General features: G+C 42.1%; 2 protein-coding genes across 3 annotated transcripts; one reads left to right on the top strand and one right to left on the bottom strand.

Annotated features, from left to right (window-relative positions):
- Positions 1 to 4,314: 4,314 nt before the first annotated feature.
- LOC128621489 (E3 ubiquitin-protein ligase RNF186) lies at positions 4,315 to 6,990 on the bottom strand. Its single transcript, XM_053647293.1, has one exon. It carries the CDS (start codon positions 5,233 to 5,235, stop codon positions 4,447 to 4,449), a length of 789 nt encoding a protein of 262 aa, XP_053503268.1. The 5' UTR covers positions 5,236 to 6,990; the 3' UTR covers positions 4,315 to 4,446.
- Positions 6,991 to 7,433: 443 nt separating this feature from the next.
- Positions 7,434 to 12,923, top strand: LOC128621488 (sphingosine-1-phosphate phosphatase 2-like). 2 transcript variants are annotated; one of them, XM_053647292.1, is made up of 5 exons: positions 7,434 to 7,927; positions 8,376 to 8,534; positions 10,764 to 10,937; positions 11,297 to 11,344; positions 12,315 to 12,923. In XM_053647292.1, the coding sequence occupies exons 1-5, from the start codon at positions 7,724 to 7,726 to the stop codon at positions 12,858 to 12,860; spliced, it is 1,131 nt and encodes a 376-aa protein (XP_053503267.1). In that variant the 5' UTR covers positions 7,434 to 7,723; the 3' UTR covers positions 12,861 to 12,923. The 2 variants fall into 2 exon arrangements, with proteins under 2 accessions (XP_053503267.1, XP_053503265.1); XM_053647290.1 differs by having other exon boundaries at positions 7,438 to 7,927; positions 11,297 to 11,386.
- Positions 12,924 to 21,440: the final 8,517 nt, after the last annotated feature.

Raw genomic sequence — 21,440 nt, forward strand, 5'->3', positions numbered from 1 at the left:
GATATAGAATACGAAACTGGTATAACAAACAAATAAAAGTGAAGATTGTTGTTCTGAGCTCAGGACTGTTTGATTAATCTGATTGTTTGTTTGACCTCTGTGTTTGCTGTACATTTTATTTTTATTTTTTTTCATTTCATTCTAAGTTCGTCCAACCTGATGTTTTTAAACTGGCGTTCAGTGAAACGTGTACGTACTCGGCTGCGCGTCTGAAACTTGTTTCCGTAGTCGTGCTATAGTGAGGAGTCACGACATCCCATAATGCACTGTGAGAAAGTTAGCGTCCAACTGTCTCTACAGAATACCCATAATGCATCTTCGGGAATCGGGTGTGGTTTCAGACTCTGGGTGGATGGTAACATGACGTGTTTGATTTATTGTTCCGAATATTTGTGTGAAGCGTGATCATAACATTCTGTTCCCGTTCCGGAGGATTTGTATATTTTGTTCTGACAGTAAAAGCCTCTGATGCTCTCACTGTTCATTTTAGTAAACTGTTTTTCCTATTGATCTGTTTTCGGCGTTGTCTTTTCTTCTTTGCGTAATCGTTAAATAGCTTATACGATGAGCTTATTTTGCTACATATAATGTACGGTTTCGTGCTCTTGAAGGTAAATAATCAGTGATTTTCTTGGTTTGTTTTTTTTCCTTTAAATTTAACTGATGTGACTTGATTTTGAAAGCAGCTACAGAACGTGTGGACATGTACATGTGAGGTAGGAGCCAATATTTATACCTTACTGCATAGTGCACTTGTAGCAATAATAATTGTGAACTAATAGTGAGTAATTAGTAACTAATAATGAATAAGTATTTGGACATAAATTGGCAATAACAACTCCACATGTCACAGAAACACGATTCCTCTGATTCTTTGGTTGTTCCATATTGGAATTTCCGCCATTTTGGTTCATTCTTTTTCCTGCTTCTTCTCTGCTTCATCCAGTGTTCACGAAATTTGGATCGCAGACTTGTGAAACCAACCTGAACAAACCTTGCTTCTTGAATTTTTAAACATTTTTTATATGCACCAAAAACTTCCTTCCCCAAACAGGAAGTGAGGTTGTATCTCGGCAACAGCTTGACGCATTGACGCAGACCAAACTTTGTATGTAAGTGAAAGATAGATATAAAATCCTGCAATAACTTGCATGTTGGTAAAAAAAATTTTTTTTTAAAGTGTTCATCAGTTCAGATCATTTTCTCTGATGAGTCCTTGGCAGGTGCGGAGTGTGTGTTTTTTTGGGATGTGCGAAACCTAGTCGGCCATTTTGAATTGGCGTAAAAATGTCTTTGGTTTCATCGCCTACAAACTTCATCTAATCTTTGTGAAATTTGAGCCGTTGCATCGTGAGACCGTGCTGAACTTATTTCTGTGGTTTCTGATCTTCAGCACAGTTCATCCGTAACCTTGACCTGTCCACTAGAGGGCTGGCGAGTGCGACTACCAATTTAAATACTTGCAGAATATAAAAAAAAAAAAAATCTCAGTTGATACGCAACACTTTATTTGGCGTCGTCATTGAGCATATTTGACTATTTATAATTGCACGTATTACAATGTAGTTACATGTTAATAATAAACTTGTAATAACCGCAACTGCTTGTGCCAGTTTATCAGGTTAAGCACCTTCCTGATCCCTACAGTCATATTTTCTTTATATTACTATAACAGGTACAACTAATTGCTCTAAGCTCTCTGCACAAAGTATTGGCACCGCTCTTACTTGCATCTTCATCCTGTCTTTTTTTATTTATTTATTTATTTAATTTTTTTAGGAAAGACCAAAAAAAAAGTGTTTATACTGTATCTTCAGTGTTTTAATCGTCTTAACGTTCAGGTGTATAAACATTTCCATATGTGAATACAGACACGAGTAGGACACGTACTCTCACACATACGCACTCTCACACATACGTGCGCACACGCACAGTCTAATCTCTACAGAACATACAATAAGGCAGAGTATATAAGCGATATGTGTGTAACTTGTGTACAGTGTGTGTGTGTGTGTGTGTGTGTGTGTAAGAGAGAGATAGAGAGAAATACTGTACACGGTTTTAGACGAAGGCAGTTACTGAAAGTGTGTTCACCAGAGCTGAATCCCAAATGAACATATAGTGCACTAGAGTATGTATTATTTAATAACATTCGTAGTGCTAATGGTGTAAGGTCTTAATTCCATTCTTTATATATTCTCTGGTGTGTGTGTGTGTGTGTGTGTGTGTGTGTGTTTTTAATGTGGAGCTATTATTAGTTGCAGTGGGTTGTTTTTTTTTTGTTGTTGTTGTTGTTTTTTGGTTTTTATTTTAGCAAAATTTGGCCCCAAAACCGTCATGTTTGCATTGTCGATGCTGAATTTAAAGTACCCCTGAACATCTTAATCCTAATTTCAAACGTTAAAAACAATCTAGAACAGGAATGTAAGTGAATACGAATACATGAACGGATAATGTGTTCTAAACTGATCCAGTTTATACAGATCAGATTTTTTAAAATTTGATTTATCGTGCGTAGAGCGTGCGGTTGAGAGTAGAGGAGTGCGTCGGGATTGTGATCCTGTGGGATGCAACAGAAAAATCAATAACGGTGCTAACAGCATTGATGCATTAACAGTGTGCGTTCATTCTGCCTGGTCAGAGTCAGAAACGTAAGTGGGAAGTCGTAACTGGGAATTATGTCATTTTAGAGCGACGAAGCTGGAGGGGGTATGGGATGTGAGAAGACTCCTCCAAGCTAACCAGCTAACTGTGATGAGTGATGTATATTTTCTTCCTTAAAAAGGCGAGCGCATATGTTGAATGATCTAAAACTAATACTTATAAATGAGTTAAACTGGATATACAAGTAAAGACGTGATGCTGTGTTTACCGTCAGTGCTGTGAGGGGCGTTTTAATTGTTTTTTCCTAGTTGAAATTCCAGGTTTGAAAGTTACAAACAAACATCTGCTTTAACGCACGTCTCTAGATGAGTTGTTTGTTGTTGCTGTTGTTTTAAATACCCACTCAATTATTAAAATGGCCTCCAATCTACAACAGTGGTTCTCAAAGTGTGGTCCATTTTATTTTTTATTTTTCATTTTTTTGTTAGTTATGGAAATCCCAATCAATCATTATTAATATCTCAAAAACATATCATCCTGACTTACAAATAATATCAGCTTGGACTTAATGTGTTGGTGGAAAGTTCTGGAATAACAATCTCTATGGCTCTAATAAACGGACAAATATTATTGCACATGTTTAAATAAATTAACATTGTTTTAAATTTTTTAAGTTATAAATAATGTTAAACGGGGTCCCTGATTGCGAAAAGGTTTTTTTTTAAAAAAAAAAAAAAAAAAAACCCTGAAAATGCCTATGCCCCTCCTCCCCCTTTTAAATGAAACAAAATAACACGTAAATGCCTAAACATTTAGTAATTTTTAGTAAGTTGGCATTTATTTGTCTCGGATATTTAGATCTTTAATGTGTCCAGGTGGTGACATGCATAAAATGATGATAAACCGACCCGGGACCTGGAGAAATAATATAAAAAAATACAATTTTAAACCTAAACGCTGAAATAAGAATACAAATAATTTATAATAATTATTAACGGACATTATCGTAGAGCACCTTTATATAAAACACACACTGTTTTACGCAGAACTACTGAGAAAATCTCCATTTTAAACTGAACAATTCACAAATTTGACCCAATTGAATCAGAAGCAGCGAAGAAGGAGCCGTAATCCTGATCATAATCTCTGCCTCCTTTTACATGCTGATTTTAATGTTACAGGTATTACGTGGGGGGTTGTGTCGTTTTTGTTTTATATTTTGGCATAAAATCTATATAAGGAGCGTTACATTTGTACTCCATAAATCAGTTCTGTGGCTTTGAACTTATGACACGTGAGACCCGGAAGCGTTTAACCACAGAACCACAGAAGCACGGCTTGCGAACTCTTCTATCAGTGATGAAACTAAATCTTTTTGTTGTTGTTCTGGGTATAGAAAACAAATTGAACAATTGTTCTTCTACGTAAATGGTTGTCGTAGTTTTCTATTGCATTTCAGAGATACTTTAAACATCTTGGATTGTTTGTGATTAATTCCTGAATAATTCATTAGTCTTGTATGACGTCATGTTGAGTTACGGGTCTGATTGGTTTTTGATTATAAACCTAGGACTGGTCAAAAATGCAAATATGTGTTATGTGGTGGGATTTTGCAACTTGACACGCGCGTCTGGAGGAAAAGAGTGTGTGTAAGAGAGAGAGAGAGATTCTGATTGATTGAGATTGTCAGTCGTGTTTAAGTGCATAGAGTAGAATAAGAGCAAATGTCCATCCGCTCGAACTGATCATGGAGGATAAGATGATAATACACAGTGAGCGACAATAGCACACACATATACACGCGCGCGCACGCACGCACACAGAAAGAGAGAGAGAGAGAGCTCATGCGTTTCTCCTGCTGCTGTTGCTCGTGGCCGAGGCGCGGCCGGTCGTCTCGTGCTCCGGTCTGTATTTCAGCCAGCAGAGGAGCCACGTGACTACCACGGCCACCATGGCGAGGACGCTCGCGACCGACAGGCACACGGGACCGGCGGGAGACGGCGGCCGGTCCGCGGAGTTTCCGTGCACGAACACGAGGCCGGCGAAGAGCAACGCGAGCATGGCCACGAACGAGAACGCGACGCACGCGCAGCCGGCGGTGAGCGCGAGGCGCCTGCAGCAGCCCTCGTGGCAGCTCTCGCGACGTGACACCACCGAGTCCTGCGAGAGCGTCATGGTGGCCGTGGACGCCGTGGTTGACGGGGTCGCGTGCGCGTGGCGGCTCGGGCCGGACGCGCTCGACGCGTCATCGCGCCGCAGGGCCGCGAGCGCCGGATGCAGCGACGGCGGGTGCGGTGGCAGCGCGTCCTGCGGCACAGGGTCAGCGTCCACGTCCACGCGCAGCGGGAAGTCCTCCGTGACCTTGGTGTTGTTGGGCAAGTTGCGTATCCGGTAATCCGGCACAGGCGTGCGGTGGCGGCACACGGGGCACGTGACGCGCCATGGCCGCTCCTCGCGCAGGTGCAGCGCGTGCAGACACTCCTCGCAGAACGTGTGCAGGCACTCCAGGATCTTGGGCGCGCGCCGGTCCAGGTCAAAGTAGTTGTAGCAGATCTTGCACTCATACTCCTCATACTTGTCCGTGCAGCCGGTAGCCCCCGCATCCGCCTCTATATCCGCCTCCTCGGCCATGGCGGCGGCGTCTCGAGCACTTTCCGTTCACATCACCTCAGTCTCCGGCGGTCACGCGCTGATGCTGACGCTGATGAGCTCTGGTCCCGCGCCCCTATATAACCTTTACTAACTGGGCATTTTGTTGTTGTTGTTGTTGTTGTTGTTGTAAAAATCGGCTCGTGTCACACCTGAGCAAAAATAAACATCACGTCGCGAGCCGCGTTCACTCCCGGTACCCGGATGGACTCGGTTCTCCGTCGGTGATGTAATGGGATGCAGTCTATTCTTTTGGCATTTGTTTATATTTTGCCCCGTTCGCTCCTCCGGTAAATCTCAGCGTCACGAGCGGCTTCTTCTCTCTTTCTTTCTTTCTTTCCTCCTCTTTCTTGACGAAGGAAAGAGGGAGCGGGTTGGGCTCGAGGCTTGACGCAAATCACTCCGCCATCACACTGCGATGATGCTGAGTCTCGAGACAAAAGAGGGAAAGAGCTAGACAGCTCACGCGGTGAGATCAAAGCCGAACCCAGCACGCTCCGCGTCAAACTGCACGCGTCAGTGGCAAAGGTCACGGACAAAACCGTATTTACTTCCTGTTTAACTTTAAATTCGACATGTTGCCTGTGTAACGCACGTTACATGGGATAAATAACAACTCATATAAACCACAGGTTATTTATACTGCAATATGTAATCAAATGTTATCAAATGTTCGAAACCACGCCTTCTTCACAGTTTGCAAAAGAATTCTCGATTCTGATTGGTCAGAAGGTCATCGATGCATTTTCTACATCTCTGACAACAGTACAGCTGCAAAATAATAAATAATAAATAAATAATTGAATAATGAATTCAAAGTAACGGAGTTTTAGTTGTGCTGTCATGATAATAAATTTAAAATAAAAAATTATAAAAGTCAACGTTATTTCTTTACTTGTGGTATTATAATACTAATACTAACAACAGCAACACCAATAATAATAACAAAACGGATAAAATAATGATTAATAATAATATTTTGTGTTATGGTAATACATAATAAAAATGAATTTAAAAAAAAAAGAAAATAAATGGATCTTTATTTCTGTTGTTACATAACATACAAACTACACAATGATCAGTAGATCATCATATAGTGCCCGATGCTTCGTGGGATAGGCTCCAGGTTCCCTGTGACCCTGAAGGAAGGATAAGCGGTATAGAAGATGGAGGGATGGATGGATGGAAATAAATACATACAGGTGTAACCACCCCAGCGACAAAGAGAAGTACAGTTTAGTAGGGGAGAGTGGGGTCGTTGTAACACCATCAGTCACTCCAATCAGGAACAAGTTGATTTTGAACGTATCTGCCATTTACAGTAGCATTTCCCATGTCTTACGAGTTATGATCCTGTCATATCGGAATAGCAATAGTAATCACCCCCTTTGCTAGTTCACTTCTTCCTTGGGGTCTGATGATAGGAGTGTATTAGGGTGACCATATTCTGGTTTTCCAAAAAAAATCGGACATCTTTTTTTTTTTTTTGGGTGGGGGTATTAATAGCATTCAAAACAGTGTTACTATGAATGCACACTTTAATACACTGCAAATGACTCACTATTATAAGTGATAACATGAAATTAAAAATGACCTTATATGGTCATGGGCATTATCTCGATTGTCAAGCAACTGTTTGACGCTATACACAACAGCGCTTCACCTTTGAGCGTTCTTCTTATTATTAATAATAAATTCTTCTTCTTCTTCCCCTTATTATATATACTTTTTATTTTATTATTATTATTATTACCTCAGCGACAGGGAGAGGTACACTGTAGTATTATTTTTTCATATACTGGTATCAGAAACAATCAGATGTTTGAAGGCAATCAGATATAAACGCTTCAAGGCGCCACCTACAGGCGGGAGAAGGAAACTACTGGATCATTTAACGTGGGGAAAAGGTTCATGTAACAGATCGGTGTGTAAGAATCCAGAATCAGCAGAGGGAAATACATCAGCGTTATCACTCACACACCCAGCGTCATCTGTACTGTAATTAATGTCACGTGACTCGCTGATGACGTGCGTGTAGTTTATTTACAGCCGGAAAGCTGTTAATATTAGATGAGAAGAGAGGAGAGCTACATGCAGGTCTTCGATAATGATATGAAGCAAAATTAAATATGAATAGTGACGTCACACAGACCGGCGCGTGAGAAGAATGTAGATTACAAGTGCTCTTCTTCCTTCCCTCCTTCCTATTATTATTATTATTATTATTATTATTATTATTATTATTATTATTATTTTGTTTATTTATTTTATTTTATTATTTTTTAAACCCAGTCTTTCCTTAATCTCTCCATCAATTTTCTCTTCAGCACACCTGCATGCGCGCAGGAAAGCCCGTGCAGAATGCGGAAGCGCGCGCTCAGTAGAGTGGTTACAGAGTGCGCGCGGCGGGTGAATTTGTATAGAGCAGTAGCAGAAGGTCGTAGCGGCGCGCGCGGAGACGCTGGTGTTTATGATGATGATGTGGTCGGTGGTCTCGTACCTGAGCGGCTCGGAACTGGTGGCCGGTTTACAGCGCGCCTGCGGGTTATTTCCGGCCCCACGCGCCACTCACGAGCGGCTCTGTCCCGACAGCACGAGCACCCACAGCCGCGCGAACGGCACGTCACCGCCGTGCCAGAACGGCGAGCACGCGGCGAAAGGATGCAAAAGCGACGTAAGTAGACTATAGACTACTAAAAAAAAATTTTAATGCTCTTAGAGGCGCAAAATGAAATACAAATAAAATAAACCTATCCAGGTGAGCTGAACTGAGAAATAACTGTGGTAGTACTGGATTTTCCCGCTTTACGAGTTGGGTCAGGTGTGAGCTCACATCTCGGCGACTGTCAGGTGTACAGGTTAACTATGCAGACATCAAGACAAGACACGTGAGTGAAATGTGATGACATGTGGAACACGTAAAACCACCGCCACTACACGAATGAGAAATGAACAAATACATGCTTGACTAAGCCTTGACACGAAACTCATTTATATACCTTGAATGATTTTTTTTTAAAGATACACTAGATCCACATTTCCAGGTGTAAGATATAAGAGTGCACCCTTGAGCCTTGAGTTCAAGTCAATTCATTAACTATTATGTGATTCTCTGTCTCCAGGCCTGGAGTTCTCAGTACGAGGTGAAAAACTGGCCACTGTACTACCTCTTTGTGGCATCTGCCACTCTGGGAAATGAAGTGTTCTACATCTCCTTTCTGCCCTTCATCCACTGGAACCTGGATCCCTTCCTGTGCCGCCGCCTTGTCAACATGTGGGCTGTGAGAGACAGAAACACAGATTTAATATAAAAATACAAAGCAAATAAACACAATGAATTTATACTAATATACACACAATATAGGACAGGTGATTATTACTCTCTCTCTCTATACATATACAGGTGGTGATGTATAATAGGACAGGTGATTATTATAATCTCTCTATATATACAGGTGGTGATGTATAATAGGACAGGTGATTATTACTCTCTCTATATACAAGTGGTGGTGTATAATAGGACAGGTGATTATTACTCTCTCTATATATACAGGTGGTGATGTATAATAGGACAGGTGATTATTACTATATATACAGGTGGTGATGTATATAGGACAGGTGAATATTACTATATCTATATACAGGTGGTGATGTATATAGGACAGGTGATTATTACTATATCTATATATAGGTGGTGATGTATAATAGGACAGGTGATTATTACTATATCTATATACTGGTGGTGATGTATAATAGGACAGGTGATTATTAAAATATCTATATACAGGTGGTGATGTATAATAAGACAGGTGATTATTACTCTCTCTATATACAAGTGGTGATGTGTAATAGGACAGGTGATTATTACTCTCTATATATATACAGGTGGTGATGTATAATAGGACAGGTGATTATTACTCTCTCTATATATACAGCTGGTGATGTATAATAGGACAGGTGATTATTACTCTCTATATATACAGGTGGTGATGTATAATAGGACAGGTGATTATTACTATATATACAGGTGGTGATGTATATAGGACAGGTGATTATTACTATATCTATATATAGGTGGTGATGTATAATAGGACAGGTGATTATTACTATATCTATATACAGGTGGTAATGTATAATAGGACAGGTGATTATTACTATCTCTATATATAGGTGGTGATGTATAATAGGACAGGTGATTATTACTATATCTATATACAGGTGGTGATGTATAATAGGACAGGTGATTATTACTATATCTATATATAGGTGGTGATGTATAATAGGACAGGTGATTGTTACTATCTCTATATACAGGTGGTGATGTATAATAGGACAGGTGATTATTACTATATCTATATACCGGTGGTGATGTATAATAGGACAGGTGATTATTAAAATAGGTATATACAGGTGGTGATGTATAATAAGACAGGTGATAATCACTCTCTATATATATACAGGTGGTGATGTATAATAGGACAGGTGATAATTACTCTCTCTATATATACAGGTGGTGATGTATAATAGGACAGGTGATTATTACTATATATACAGGTGGTGATGTATATAGGACAGGTGAATATTACTATATCTATATACAGGTGGTGATGTATATAGGACAGGTGATTGTTACTATATCTATATATAGGTGGTGATGTATAATAGGACAGGTGATTATTACTGTCTCTATATACAGGTGGTGATGTATAATAGGACAGGTGATTATTACTATATCTATACACCAGTGGTGATGTATAATAGGACAGGTGATTGTTACTATATCTGTATTCAATTCAATTCAATTCAATTCAATTTTATTTGTATAGCGCTTTTTACAATAGACATTGTCTCAAAGCAGCTTTACAGAAATATATACCGGTGGTGATGTATAATAAGACAGGTGATTATTACTCTCTCTATATACAGGTGGTGATGTATAATAGGACAGGTGATTATTACTATATCTATATACAGGTGGTGATGTATATAGGACAGGTGATTATTACTATATATATATATATATATATATATAGGTGGTGATATATAATAGGACAGGTTATTAGTACTATCTCTATATATAGGTGGTGATGTATATAGGACAGGTGATAATTACTCTATGTATATACAGATGGTGATGTATAATAGGACAGGTGATTATTACTTTATCTATATACAGGCGGTGATGTATAGTAGGACAGGTGATTATTACTATATCTATTCAGGTGGTGATGTATAATAGGACAGGTGATTGTTACTCTCTCTATGTATTTACAGGTGGTGATGTATAATAGGACAGGTGATTATTACTATATCTATATATAGGTGGTGATGTATAATAGGACAGGTGATTATTACTATATCTATATACAGGTGGTGATGTATAATAGGACAGGTGATTATTACTATATCTATATACAGGTGGTGATGTATATAGGACAGGTGATTATTACTCTCTATATACAGGTGGTGATGTATATAGGACAGGTGATTATTACTCTCTATGTATGCAGGTGGTGATGTATATAGGACAGGTGATGAAGGATATGCTGAAGCTACCTCGTCCCTCGTCGCCCCCTGTGGTAAAACTGGAACATCGTATCGAGTTTGGCATGCCTTCAACTCATGCCATGGCTGCCACAGCCATCGCCTTCACATTGTTGCTGAGTGCACCGGAGAGAGTGAAGGTTTACACACACACACACACACACACACCAATGTAAAGGGTGTGTGCGTTGTGTGTCCATTTCCGAAATCATACTAAACCATATGCAAATACTGAAAATACAGCAGTAATTAATTATTAAAAACAAATAAATCAGTAACACACACTATAGGGAGTGTGTGTGTGTGTGTGTGTGTGTGTGTGTGTGTGTGCGCATGTGTGTGTGTGTGTGTGTGTGTATATGTGTGTGTGTGTGTGAGAGAGAGACAAACTGTGTAAAGAAATGTTTTGACAGTCTGTGTATGATAATGCTAATGTGTTTTGGTGTGTGTGTGTGTCTGTTTGTGTGTGTGTGTGTGTGTGTGTGTGTGTTTGCTTTAGTTTCAGTTTGAGGTCGGTTTGGTCGCAGCCGTGGTTCTTTCAGCCCTCGTGAGTCTCAGTCGCCTCTATACTGGCATGCACTCAGCCCTGGTGAGAGTGAGTGTGTGTGTGTGTCTGTGTGTGCATGTCTGTGTGTGTGTGTGTGTGTGTGTGTGTGTGTGTGTGGAGACAGAGAGGCTATAGAAAAGCTTGTCTGTCAACTATTTTAGTCAGACAGTTCACACTGCCTCTGTTATAATCCTGTTTTTAATGTGCACTTGTCCACTTCCCCTTGGTTGAGCTCCCTTGACTGCCATCTTAAGTGCTGTTCTGTCGAGTAGAATATAAAGATGAAGGATGAAGTCAACTTCACTGTGTCAGAAACACAACTTACCCAGAAGGCACTGCTGTGATATGAGCCAGTTGCCATGCTACCTGTCTACTCTAGGTAGTTAAGCTAATATGATATTTAAAGAGCAACAGTTTAGCTAGTCAGTATGCTAGGTAATTGGATGCTACATCTTTGTACGGTTGGATAGTTAGCAAAACATCTAGTTACCATGCTAGATGACTTTTTTATTATATGACTTTATTTATTTATTTTTACATAGCTTAAAGCTTAGCATGTTAGCAAACTAGTTAGTTGCCTTGCTAGCTGATTAGCAAGGCAATATGATTTTTTTTCCTAGATAGGTAAGCTTAGCACGTTAGTAACCCAACTAGTTACCAAGCTAGTTATTCATGTCTCTAGCTAGTTAGCAAATTTATATGACTCTAAATAATTAAAAGTTTAGCAACACTCTAGCTAGTTAGCAAACTGATATGACTGTAGATAATTTAAAAGCTTAGCAACACTCTAGCTAGTTAGCAAACTGATATGACTGTAGATAATTTAAAAGCTTAGAAACACTCTAGCTAGTTAGCAAGCCATTATAACACTGGACAGAGAGTGTAGAAACCGAGTGTGCACTACAGCATGGTCTTAAAGTGACATTACAGTTCCATTTTAATCAACTCATCACTCTTTTCCTCCTCTCAGGATGTGATCTGTGGGACTCTCATATCCGCCCTCGTTCTGGTTGCGTCCTACCCACACTGGGACAGCTTGGACTTCTTCCAGCTCAACAGCCCGCTGTCCCCTGCCATCTCACTGGTTCTGCCCCTCATCCTGTGCTACAAATACCCCAAGCTGGACCACTATAGCGCTACGCGTGGGGACACCACTATAATTTTGGGCTGTAGTGCTGGATGTTCTGTCGGTTACTGGCTCAATCAGCGGCTCGGTGTGACTTTCGAACCCTCAGGGCCATTCCCGGTGACCCTACCTCCCTTGACCCCAATGATCTTTACCCTTGGAGTTGCGCGGTTCTGCTTGGGGCTTTCGATTCTGGTGCTGACCCGGCAGGTAATGAAGTGGATCGCACTGAGGCTGCTGTGCTGGCACTATGGTGTAGAACTTAACGACGTTAGTGCTTGCAGGAGGAAAGAGATCGAAGTGCCGTCGAAGTTCAGCACGTATACGGCGATCGGATTGGTCAACAGTGTGGTGGTGTGTCGGGTTTTCGGGCTGGTGGGGCTGCTGTGACTTTGCTAACGCTAACGTCATCACAATATGGCAGCATTGAAACAAGTGCCCCCCCCCCCCCCCCCCCAAAAAAAAAATAAAAAGCATGACATTTCAATTCAATTTAATTCAATGTTATTAGTATAGCACTTTTTACAATAGACCTTGTCTCAAAGCAGCTTTACAGAAATATCAACACGGTATATAAATATTAAAGGTGCAAATTTTTCCCAACTGAGCAAGCCACTGAATGGCGACGGTGGCAAGGAAAAACTCCCTAAGATGTTAAGAGGAAGAAACCTTGAGAGGAACCAGACTCAGAAGGGAACCCATCCTCATCTGAGTAACAACAGATAGTGTGAAAAAGTTTATTATGGTTTTATATGAAGTCTGTTTGGCCTTAGAAGCAGCCGTAGTCCCAGCAATCTGGAATTGGAGTAGATGAGAGCTCCATCTAGAGGTAGGACATCCGAAACGGATCAGGCAGGACCGGAGAGCAGAAAGGATCAGGATCTCTAGTATCTCCATAAAATCGTGTGTGGCTCGACAGAAGGAGAGAGGGAGAGAAAAGATTATTAGGACTGTGCTTAGCATAACAGAAAGTCTAGTCAGGGTAGGCTTGAGTAAACAAATACGTTTTAAGCCTAGACTTAAACACTGAGACTGTGTCCGAGTCCCGAACACTAATTGGAAGACTGTTCCATAACTATGGGGCTCTATAAGAGAAAGCTCTTCACCCTGCTGTAGCCTTCGCTATTCGAGGTACCGTCAAATAGCCTGCATCTTTTGATCTAAGTAGGCGTGGCGGATCATAGAAAACCAAAAGCTCGCTTAGATGCTGTGGCGCAAGACCATTTAGTGCTTTATAGGTTAATAATAGTATTTTATAATCAGTGCGAGATTTCACTGGGAGCCAATGCAGTGTTGATAAGATCAGGGTGATGTGGTCGTATCTTCTGGTTCTAGTTAGGACTCTTGCAGCTGCATTCTGGACTAAATGGAGTTTGTTTATGCTCCTACTGGAACATCCAGACAGTAAGGCATTACAGTAATCTAGTCTAGAGGTGACGAATGCATGAACTAATATTTCTGCATCATGTAGTGATATTATATTTCTTATCTTAGCAATATTTCTGAGATGAAAGAAGGCTATCCTAGTAATATTATCTACATGAGCATCAAATGATAGGCTGGAGTTAATAATCACACCAAGGTGTTTTACTGCTGCACATGATGAAACAGAAAGACCATCCAGAGTAACTATGTGATCAGAAAGCTTACTTCTGTTACGAAACGGGACTGGAGGCGGATGCAGGTGCAGGTCAAAGTCTTTATTAATTAGCAGACAAACAAACACAGGGAGCGCGCTCTCTACTGACTATACAAACTCTGGACATCTAGCTACGACCGCTAGCATGCTACACGTTAGCACATACCGTCATACTTCCTCGACATGACAAATGTAAACCAAATAATACTGCGCGAAGTGCGCAGTCACCGAGGGGTTTAAATAGTCAATATCTAACATCTAATATCTAAAATAATCAAACCAAAACATGGACACCTGGGGCAAATCAGAGACATGATCAGACTTAAATCAATGTTCAAGCAGGAAGCAAACGAAAACAAAAGAGTCACGTGACCAGTCAGAAGCTGTGCCGCAGTGCCCTCTGCTGGCCGTGGCGTAACAGAACCCCCCTCCAAAGGGTGCTCCTCCTGGAGCATCAAGAACCCCCCTCCAACAGGGGTCCCGGGCCCCTGTGCGAACTGTCTCTCGCTGCCACGGAAAGCGAGGCAGCCTCCGTCGGGCAGCAGAGGGGCGGAGCAGCACCCCCACCGGGGTTGAAAGTCGGAGCACCGCCCCTGGCGGCACTGGAATGCCGGGCGGCGGCTCTGGAACGCTGGGTGCCGTCCCCGGCGGCTCTGGAACGCTGGGCGCCGGCTCTGGAACGCAGGGTGCCGCCCCCGGCGGCTCTGGAACGCTGGGCGCCGGCTCTGGAATACAGGGCGCTACCCCTGGCAGCACTGGGATGCTGGGCGCCGCCCCCGGCGGCACTGGAGCGCTGGGCGCCGCCCCTGGAATGCTGGGCACCGCCCCGGAACACTGGGCGCCGCCCCCAGCGGCTCTGGGACGCTGGGCACCGCCCCCGCCGCCCCTGGAATGCTGGGCACCGCCCCTGGAATGCTGGGCGCCACCCCCGGTGGCTCTGGGATGCTGGGCGCCGCCTCCGGCGGCACTGGAGGGCTGGGCAGCCTCCTCGGCCGGGCAGGGCGGCAGGACGGCTTCCTCGGCTGTGCAGTGCAGCGGGACAGCCTCCTCGGCTGGGCTGGACAGCAGGGCAGCTTCCTCGGCTGTGCAGGGCAGTGGGATGACCTCCTCGGCTGGGCTGGACAGCAGGACAGCTTCCTCGGCTGTGCAGGGCAGCGGGACGGCCTCCTCGGCTGGGCTGGACAGCAGGACAGCTTCCTCGGCTGTGCAGGGCAGCATGACGACCTCCTCGGCTGGGCTGGACAGCAGGACAGCTTCCTCGGCCGGGCAGGGCAGCGGGACGGCCTCCTCAGCCACCTCAAGCTGTCCCTCTGAGGTCGCCATGTTGACCTCAGGTGGGAGCTCCACAGCTGAGACCTCCCCGTAGGCCTCAGGCTGGAGCTCTGCTGTCCTTATTGCCCCCCCCAAAAAAATTTCTGGGCCAGCCTTCACCTCTGAACTGCGCGGCATGGTGTACCTCCCCTGCAGTGGGAAGCCCCAGATGCTCAGGTCACTTTGCTGGCTGCGTGGCGCTGTACAATTCCCCTGCAGTGGGAAGCCCCAGATGCTCAGGTCACTTTGCTGGCTGTGTTGCACGGCGTCGCTCTTCGGCGGCGGGGACAGGGTACATGGCGCGAGGGATGACGCGGCGCGCAGCTCGGCTTTGTACTGAACAATTTCCTCTTCGAGCTGTTTGCTCATCTCCAGGGACGAACGGTAAAGCGCCCAAATCCTGGCCTCTTCGGCGGCGCTCATGGATACCTGCTGCTTCCGCATTTTTGGCGCAGTATTCTGTTACGAAACGGGACTGGAGGCGGATGCAGGTGCAGGTCAAAGTCTTTATTAATTAGCAGACAAACAAACACAGGGAGCGCGGTCTCTACTGACTATACAAACTCTGGACATCTAGCTACGACCGCTAGCATGCTACACGTTAGCACATACCGTCATACTTCCTCGACATGACAAATGTAAACCAAATAATACTGCGCGAAGTGCGCAGTCACCGAGGGGTTTAAATAGTCAACATAATCAAACCAAAACATGGACACCTGGGGCAAATCAGAGACATGATCAGACTTAAATCAATGTCCAAGCAGGAAGCAAACAAAAACAAAAGAGTCACGTGACCAGTCAGAAGCTGTGCCGCAGTGCCCTCTGCTGGCCGTGGCGTAACAACTTCTAGCTACATGTGGTCCTAATACAAGTACTTCTGTCTTATCAGAATTAAGTAAAAGGAATTTAGTTAGCATCCAACGTCTAATGTCCTTTACACATTCCTCAACTTTATTAAGTTGCTGTCTGTCCTCTGGCTTCACTGAAACATACAACTGTGTATCATCAGCATAACAGTGGAAGCTAATTCCATGTTTACGAATAATTTGACCTAGAGGTAGCATATATAAAGTAAAAAGCAGTGGGCCTAAAACAGAACCTTATGGAACACCAAATTTAACCTCGGTATGTGTGGAGAAGTCTCCATTTACATCTACGAACTGATAACGATCGGTCAAATAAGACCTGAGCCAGGAGAGGACTGTTCCCTTAATGCCAACAACATTTTCTAATCTACCAAGGAGAATAGTATGATCTATAGTATCAAAAGCTGCACTAAGGTCAAGTAACACAAGCAGCGAGACACAACCCTGATCAGAGGCCAGAAGTAGGTTGTTGACTACTTTAACTAACGCTGTCTCTGTGCTATGATGAGGTCTAAACCCCGACTGACACATTTCATGAATGTTGTTCCTATGCAAGTATGAGCATAGCTGCTGTGCTACAACCTTTTCTAAGGTCTTGGAGATGAAGGGGAGATTTGATATAGGTCTATAGCTGGACAGTTGAGAGGGGTCAAGGTCAGGTTTTTTAATCAGGGGTTTAATAACTGCTAATTTAAGTGATTTAGGTACATAGCCAGTGCTAAGCGAAGAATTGATTATATTTAAAAGTGGTTCAATTACTTCAGGACAAATCTGTTTAAAGAAACATGTAGGTACAGGATCAAGTATGCAGAGATTTAGGCCCTAAAAGCATGTTTATGACTTTGTTAGAGAATGAATAAACGAGCGATTGAAGAACATCTCCTTCCTTTTATTACATTATTTTTTGTATTTTTTGTCTGTTTGTTTTGGTTTTCTTTATGGCCATTAATCTTTAACCCTTAAACACGTGATGACTCATCACAGTCTACAAAACACACCCAAGTACACCATGTGACATGGTTACTAAGCATCTATCCAATTCACACACACACACACACACACACACACACACACACACACAGTCGCTTCTAAATGCTTGTGATTGATGTGGAAAAAACACACTTACAGATGTATGATCTTATCTAGCAGCACTCAGACCTTTGCACCCTACAGCTTACTACACACGCATACGCACACACGCACACACATTCTCCTATTAACTCTTTCACACACACACACACACACACACACACACGTTCTCTTATAAACTCTCTCACACACACACATTCTCCTATAAACTCTTTCACACACACACACACACGTTCTCTTATAAACTCTCTCACACACACACACATTCTCCTATAAACACACACACACACACATTCTGTTATAAACTCTTTCACACACACACACATTCTGTTATAAACTCTTTCACACACACACACACACACACACACGTTCTCTTATAAACTCTCTCACACACACACACACATACGCCTTCCTAGTTCACCCCCTCGGGGTCACGTACGAAGTCTGGCAAAAAACAAACAAACAAAAAAACAGGACCTTATTTAACAAAAAATGTGTTGAGAAGAATATCATTTTTTAAGAGTAACTCCCTATTAGTGTTACGAAACAGGACTCAAACAGGAAGTAAGTTCAGGAATAAAGTCTTTATTTACACTTAAGCCAATGTCGAGGAGGCAGGAAACAAGGTCTAAACATAAACTTACAGCTGAAACAAGAAACATGAACTTAAACAGGGCATGGAAACACTACCACTTTTAACTAACTGAAATTTCTCTTATTTACCTTGAAATGAGGCATTAAACACAAAACTTAGAACACGACTATGACATAAATCTCTCGTTTAACTATGGCCTGCAACTATCATTCAACAATGACATAACACTCGTTTAACTATGGCATGAACACTTCTTTAACTCTAGCATGAAACATTAATTTAACTATGGCATGAACACTTGTTTAACTCTGGCATGAAACACTCGTTTAACTCTAGCATGGAACACTCGTTTAACTAAGACATGAAACACTTGGTTAACTATGGCAGGAAACACTCGTTTAACTATGGCATAAACACTTGTTTAACTCTAGCATGAAGCACTCGTTTAACTAAGGCATGAAACACTCATTTAACTATGGCATAAACACTCGTTTAACAAAGGCATGAAACACTCGTTTAACTCTGGCAAGAAACACTCGTTTAACTATGGCATGAAACACTCGTTTAACTATGGCATGAAACACTCGTTTAATTAAATAACCAGTCACAAAATAACCAGTCACAATTACCTTAATTGCTGACAGCTGGTTACACTTCAAAGCACGCCCTCGCACCTCCGCCAATAACTGAACAGGGCAGGGACAGAAAAGAAACCAAAATAAGTGCACATGTCCAATGTAAACAAAGTCTTGGCGTCCATGCGCACTTCAAGCACGTGCACGCGCTCTCCAGCTGACTGTGCACGTCTTCTCTGCAGTGCCATCTGCCGGTGAGATCGTGACAATTAGCACAAATATAATATATAATATATATAAATAAAATTGGTTTCACTCTGCCCACGTTTTACATTCTTTTGAATGTCCATGGAATTAAATGAAATATCAGATACCGTGAGTGAACCTTCTGCAATCATTTACACATTTGAATGGCCGTGTAATACGAAGCAATGTGATAACATGAAATAAAAAATGACCTTATATAGTCACGGGCGTTGTCTTGACTCAGGACAGCTGGCATTTGCTGCTGTTGTCATGCAACTGTTTGATGCTTCACCTTCGAGCATTCGCTGAGAGTAGGGTAACGGTCAAGAGGCAGGAATTTGGCCAAAAGTTACTGCAAGACTTTTATAATCGACCAATCGGTGTGTGAGAAGGCGGGAATTACAGTGAGAGGTTAAAGCAATGCAAACATGTGCACACATAATGCAGTATTACACCATAAGCACATCATAATGAAACTAAAGCAGAATCCCAGACATTTTCTCAAATTTAGAAATCCTGCTTTTTTTAAGGTCTGAAAAAGAAGACATAAAAGTTTTATGTCGACAGATTTATCCTTCATTATATTTAAATAAAGCATTGGTACAATCACCTGTACAGCACATTTTCCTTCTTGGCTGTTAAATGTGAGTGACATCACTTCCAAATACAAACACACCCCATGGTATACTCCCACCACCAACAGTGAGTGTGTGCAGTGGTAATACTACTAACCTATTCTTCTTCTTCTTATTATTATTATTATTATTATTACCTCAGTAACAGGGAGAGGTACAGTGAAGGCAATCAGATATAAACGCTTCAAGTCGCCACCTACAGGCGGGAAAAGGAAACTACTGTATCATTTAACGTGGGGAAAAGGTCCATGTAACAGATCGGTGTGTAAGAATCCAGAATCAGCAGAGGGAAATACATCAGCGATATCACTCACACACCCAGCGTCATCTGTACTGTAATTAATGTCACGTGACCCGCTGATGACGTGCGCGTAGTTTATTTACAGCCGGAAAGCTGTTAATATTAGATGAGAAGAGCGGAGAGCTACATGCAGGTCTTCGCTAATGATACACAGCAAATTGAGTAGAGTTAAATTTTTGGTGTTGATGAACAGAGAGTCAATCTATCTCTACTTGTAATTGATCTAACTCTGTATGTTGTCTAATCTGTTAGATTTCACACTGTACCATGAAAGAGTTCGTGTCAAAATGGAGTGTTATAACTGTTTCTAGAAATCAAATCTGATAGTGTCACCGCTATGGTGGAACGCACCATTAAGAGTGACTGACCTAGATCAGACTGGTCGCTGATTCATCCATCCTTTTGGCGGGAGATAGGTTAACGGACCCCTCCCTTAACTCTAGTGGACACCACAGCAGATGGAAGGAAGGATATTTTGTGGAAGAAGACTTTACATATTGTGTTGTGTAATGATCGGCTATGAGGATGTCATGTGGGGTCAAGGGGCGTGGTTGCCGCCCTTCTCGCTCTCTCTCTCTCTCTGTGACCTTGACATTGTGCTGCTGACACGCGGTCTCATGTAAGGTACCATTTTTGGGATGTTTTACTCAGTTAAATCCTCTTCTAATGACTGACCTGTAACCATGCGTAAACCTATGGTATCCTTTGTGTAATAAACGAAGAACAGCACTTTCACTCTGTGTCCGGCTGAGTTATATTAACTTTCCTGAGCAACCCGTGAGGATCTAGCGGGATCCTTACAGTTGGTAAGTAACAGTTTATTAGATGACTGTTGGATTTCCATGTATCTCAGGAATCTAAGATTATGCCTGTCAGATCGTCTGTCATGCCTTCCAGCCTGTTTTACCATTAACTTCTATTAACTTTTAGTTCTGTGCTTAGAAAGTGTGGTTTACCGCAGAGTTCAGGTGCCTGGAGAGTCCGAATGAACACACACACTGACACATATGAATGTTCACAGAAACTTCCGGTTTATTCATTCAAAACAGAAGTATTTATACACATTGTACACATTGATAACAGCAGTGCGTGGACGGTTTCTACTGGTCCAGGTGTCAGACAGATTTAAACAAAACACACAGCACATAGTCATAATACAAAATAAGTCCTGTGTCATGTTGACACGGAAATACATAATAATATAATCAAGGATAGCAGTTGATCAGCTTATTTAAAGAGGTAATTAAATGATTACATTCATCATAGGTATTTGATAGCAGTTCATAATATAAGAGGGTACATGATATAAGAGAATTTCCTTTCAATGACCAAATGCATGCTATTGTTATGTACAGATGAAAATACATATTTAGACTTTGGTATGATGTTTATAGACACTGCAAGAAAGAGCAACAGTAAAGCTAGAGCCGACAAACTAACGTTACCTAATGTTAACGTTACGTAACGTTATCATTAGCTCCTAATTAAGTGTCTGGCAAGCTAACGTTAGCTAGAGTTTGTTTCTTCTACTTTCATACGGTTTCTGATTACTGGCGTGAACTAAATGGAAATCTCGTTGAGTTTGCAAAGTTTGCCCATGTCAATTATGTGATGTTACATCAGTTATCTTAACAGTCTTTTGAATAAGAGAACAGCTAAAATTAGCTAGCTAATTAGCTAAAGTTAGACAAGAACCTGCCCCCATGTGTT

The sequence above is a fragment of the Ictalurus furcatus genome, chromosome 17, assembly GCF_023375685.1.
Source record: "Ictalurus furcatus strain D&B chromosome 17, Billie_1.0, whole genome shotgun sequence".
NCBI classification, from domain to species: Eukaryota; Metazoa; Chordata; class Actinopteri; order Siluriformes; family Ictaluridae; genus Ictalurus; species Ictalurus furcatus.

Coding starts and splice junctions, on each gene's coding strand:
- LOC128621489 (XM_053647293.1), bottom strand. CDS start 5,235: ATGGCCGAGGAGGCGGATATAGAGGCGGATGCGGGGGCTACCGGCTGC.
- LOC128621488 (XM_053647290.1), top strand. CDS start 7,724: ATGATGATGATGTGGTCGGTGGTCTCGTACCTGAGCGGCTCGGAACTG. Junction 7,928..8,375: donor CGAAAGGATGCAAAAGCGAC/GTAAGTAGACTA, acceptor CTCTGTCTCCAG/GCCTGGAGTTCTCAGTACGA. Junction 10,938..11,296: donor GTGCACCGGAGAGAGTGAAG/GTTTACACACAC, acceptor TGTTTGCTTTAG/TTTCAGTTTGAGGTCGGTTT.